The sequence below is a fragment of the Pinus tabuliformis genome, chromosome 4_2 (genome assembly GCF_031772625.1).
Source record: "Pinus tabuliformis cultivar Carrire ecotype Pingquan chromosome 4_2, CPIR1, whole genome shotgun sequence".
Taxonomy (NCBI): Eukaryota; Viridiplantae; Streptophyta; class Pinopsida; order Pinales; family Pinaceae; genus Pinus; species Pinus tabuliformis.
This window is the reverse complement of record NC_142304.1, coordinates 681,965,009-681,968,631: the sequence shown is the minus strand read 5'-3', so window position 1 is coordinate 681,968,631 and position 3,623 is coordinate 681,965,009. Positions and strand designations below refer to the sequence as shown.

The following is a 3,623-nucleotide window of genomic DNA, read 5'->3' as shown; positions in this document are numbered from 1 at the left end:
GTGCTGGTTGCTTTCAGGGTATTTTTAATCAGCAAACCACCAATACCGAGAATAGACGAAGGTTTGAATGGTAACTAAGTGGAGGGGCTTGGTTGCGAAGAAAAAAGAGGTGCCTGATGAGTCAAGAGTTCAATATTGAAATCTCAGAATTAGGTGTCAGGTATTACTGTGTGCAACAATATCCCAATGCTCAAGGATTATCCATTCACTATCTGATTTCTTTATGGTCAAGTTAAAGAATGAATAAAAACATAATAATCTATTAGGCAGTGATCTGGTAGCTTGAGACACTTGCTCTATTCTTATTCTTTTGGGTACCTAAGATAAAGTCCCCTGATTTTTACCTGAACTAGCTAGAAAGATCAGGTTCTTCCATCTATACTGTGAGCCAGCTTGTGAATCACCGTTGAGATATCATGATACATATGACGGTTGGTATAACACACACAATAAGTTTCTTCAGGAGAAATCAGACGATCAACAACAATGCAATGCAAAGCTTAATCAAGAATCAAGAAATCAAGTATGTAGCCAAGTAATCTCAATTGGAATTAATTTTGAATCAAAACTACAAGAAAATTTATCTGCTCTGCAGCCAATGTACAATTGCCCCTTTATCATAATTCTATAACAACATTCTGTACTGCACATATTACAACAACAGGGGCAACAAGCTCCTGCCTCAGCAGTAGAGGACCTCTTATCATTAAACATATAAAATGTTTTTCCCAGGATGGATCTTTTCTGAATGACAGGATCACTATCAGCAGTACTTTGAGAGGAATATCCGTAAAATTCCCTAGTTTGATCAGTCAAATGGGCTGTCACTGACCACAAAAGCAAGTCCTGTTGCAGAGTCTCAGAGTAAATGCTGGAAGATGATTCCTGTTGAGTTTGCGGTATATATAGAGCAGAATCCAAGCACAAATCTACTTCACCTCTTGGGGGCACCTCTTCCCAGTTGACAGCTTCCAAGTTGGCACTGCATTCCTCTTTTGTGAATGGAAGCTCCTGGATGGAGGAGGCATTACTAATGTCTGATTTCGACAGGGGATTATCTAAAGTTGGAGATTTGTCTCTGGGAGATCTCACCACAATCCACTGACCGGGGGGACTTGCAAACCAATTAGGGCTGTCAGCAACTTCAAATTCACAATCTGTGGCCAGTGCCATCACTCTGTCCCTGGGAGAAGACCTTTGACGTTGCTCAACTGACTTATTGCTGTCAGCCATTGTATTGCACTCCTCTGTTGGGCTTGAGATGCTGAGTGACAGAGTGGGAATACTCTGAGAAGAGTAGGAATCCCATACTTGATTCCTAAAATCCAAATGACTAGTTGGGGATCCCGGATCCCTAGTAGCCTCCTCTGCTTCCATGGCAGAGCAGTCATTCAGAAAAGGATGCTTCAACAGCTCTACACTGGTCCACCTCTTCTTGGGATCTCTCCGAAAGCAGTTCTCTAAGAAATCTCGGATCTGAGGTGAAAGTGAAGAAGGCAACTCAGGAAGCTCCTCTGTGCATCCAATCCTATACATTGCAGCAAGGGGATTGGAAACTTGGCTCCATGGAGGCCTGCCAGTGGCCATCTCTAGTACAGTGCAGCCGAGAGACCAAATATCAGAAGCAGGCCCCTGCTCCACCTGGTTCACCACCTCTGGAGCCATCCATTGAGGGGTTCCCCTCAATTGGATTGCCTCCTGGCCATTCTTCTCCTCACCAAGCCTCTTAGCAGAGCCAAAGTCAGCAAGCTTCACACCATTGTTACCCACAAGAACATTCTTGCCCTTGATATCACAGTGCACAATCCCCTGCCTGTGGAGGTAATCGATCCCACGAAGGATGCCACGAGTGTAGGCTCTGATCACGGATTCGTCGAGCTTCCCTACAAACTTAACCAGCAGATCCCCTACGCTGCCACCTGGCATGTACTCCATGAACAAATTGTGTACCTTTACACAGTTCTCGACGCTGTAACAATGCCCCAGGCAGGTAACGATGTCTGGAGAATCCAGACCCTGCAAAATCTGGTATTCATTGTCTAAAGCCACACTAAAACTGGCTGCAGATTTCACTGCAAATAGTTGGCCATTACACCTGCTCATAGCGAGGCTGACTGTTCCAGAAGCTCCGGCCCCAAGAATGGCGCCCCTTACCCATCCATCCTCATGGACTCTCCCTGTCTGGAGTTCGATTCCCATTCTCTCCCAACTCAATTCACAGAGAGAAATTATTTTTTCCAATGATCGGTTCTGTGCTCTGCCCCTGCGGATCTACTTCTACTCTTTCCGAGATTATAGTAAAGGCAGAAACGGATGATAAAGGGCGCGTGCGGATAGAGATGGTGCTTTTCATTTCTTTCAGGCGGCTCAACTTCCAAGTCACGTGGGGATAAGGGCGCGTGCGGACATGTGGGATTTTAATTTCCTGTGCGGCAGCGTTCCCGGATGGAGTTCAGCAAGACACGTCATCGCCATCAGTGAGGCTGAATAGCACGGCCTCGATTGGAGAGAATGGCCAACCTGTCAACGCACATTCACGTGCTTATCCTTTTTTTATATTGAATAACTGCTGCTTTCGCAAGATTGCGTTAACAAATTAAGTTCCTTTGGTTGGAATGAATGTGGGTTAGGAAAGTGATTGAGGCACTGAAATCTGTATCTCATTATTGAAAGAACAATGGCGATTTGATGATGATATTTGAAGTTCGAATTCAAGGGATTCACCTCTAATGGGAGTCAATTTCAATTTGTTTCCGTGTTAAAGTTTATCCTCTTTTCAACATTTTCTAACACAATTTCCATGTTAAAGGTTGCAACTTCCCTTCCAAAATCACAAGTTGGTCCCCAAATCGTAAATGTTAAGTAAATGGGACACGATGATTCAAGACTCTCGATTGCGACCACTCCAATATATCAATAAGATAATGGAATTATTTTTTGATAAAACGTAATGTAAGTTTTTTTCTTATTAGTTAAATTCACGATTATCCTGGTGAACAGTAAGTAGAATTATACACCGTTAAGTTATATATATATTTAACCATTTCCTTTCCATTCCTTCATAGATTTCCAAAATTTGTTATGCAAATGGTGTTACCAAAAACCTCACTTTTCATAATTTATTATGCAAATGGTGTTACCAGAAACCTCACTTTTCATATTTTGTAGAAACTAATTTTGATATCACCATTACGACCAAGTCGTCGAGAGCTTTTCGATGACATAAGTTTTTTCTCAATCCAAGTCTCAAATAAGATGTTATACACGTTAGAAGTTTTGGCCTATTAACATAGGCCATGTCATCACAAGGACACTAAGTGGCATCCACGTGGCCTCCACCCTATTCATGTGGCATAGCCACACCATCCGTGGATGGTTTCTAGGTTAACCACGCCATGAAACCTGTGCTTCCATCCATTGTACCATGTATTCTTGGTGGAGCCCGTTGGCCCACATCATCTCGACACCTTGACATCATGGGTTTCCTCCTCACCTCGCTAAGCAACTTCCTCAAGTAAAAGTGTCGAGGTCTAAGGTTCGAGACATGAAGCCTAAATCCAGTGCACTCAGTTCTCGAGGTGAAGCCCATTGGTCCATGTTATCTCGACACCTTGACATCGAGA

The 3,623-nt window shown here is 43.3% G+C and overlaps 1 protein-coding gene across 1 annotated transcript; it reads right to left on the bottom strand.

The window, feature by feature from the left end:
- Positions 1-519: 519 nt before the first annotated feature.
- On the bottom strand, positions 520-2,283 carry LOC149171269 (uncharacterized). Its single transcript, XM_089425908.1, has one exon. It carries the CDS (start codon positions 2,197-2,199, stop codon positions 520-522), a length of 1,680 nt encoding a protein of 559 aa, XP_089282034.1. The 5' UTR covers positions 2,200-2,283.
- Between the last annotated feature and the right edge of the window lie 1,340 nt (positions 2,284-3,623).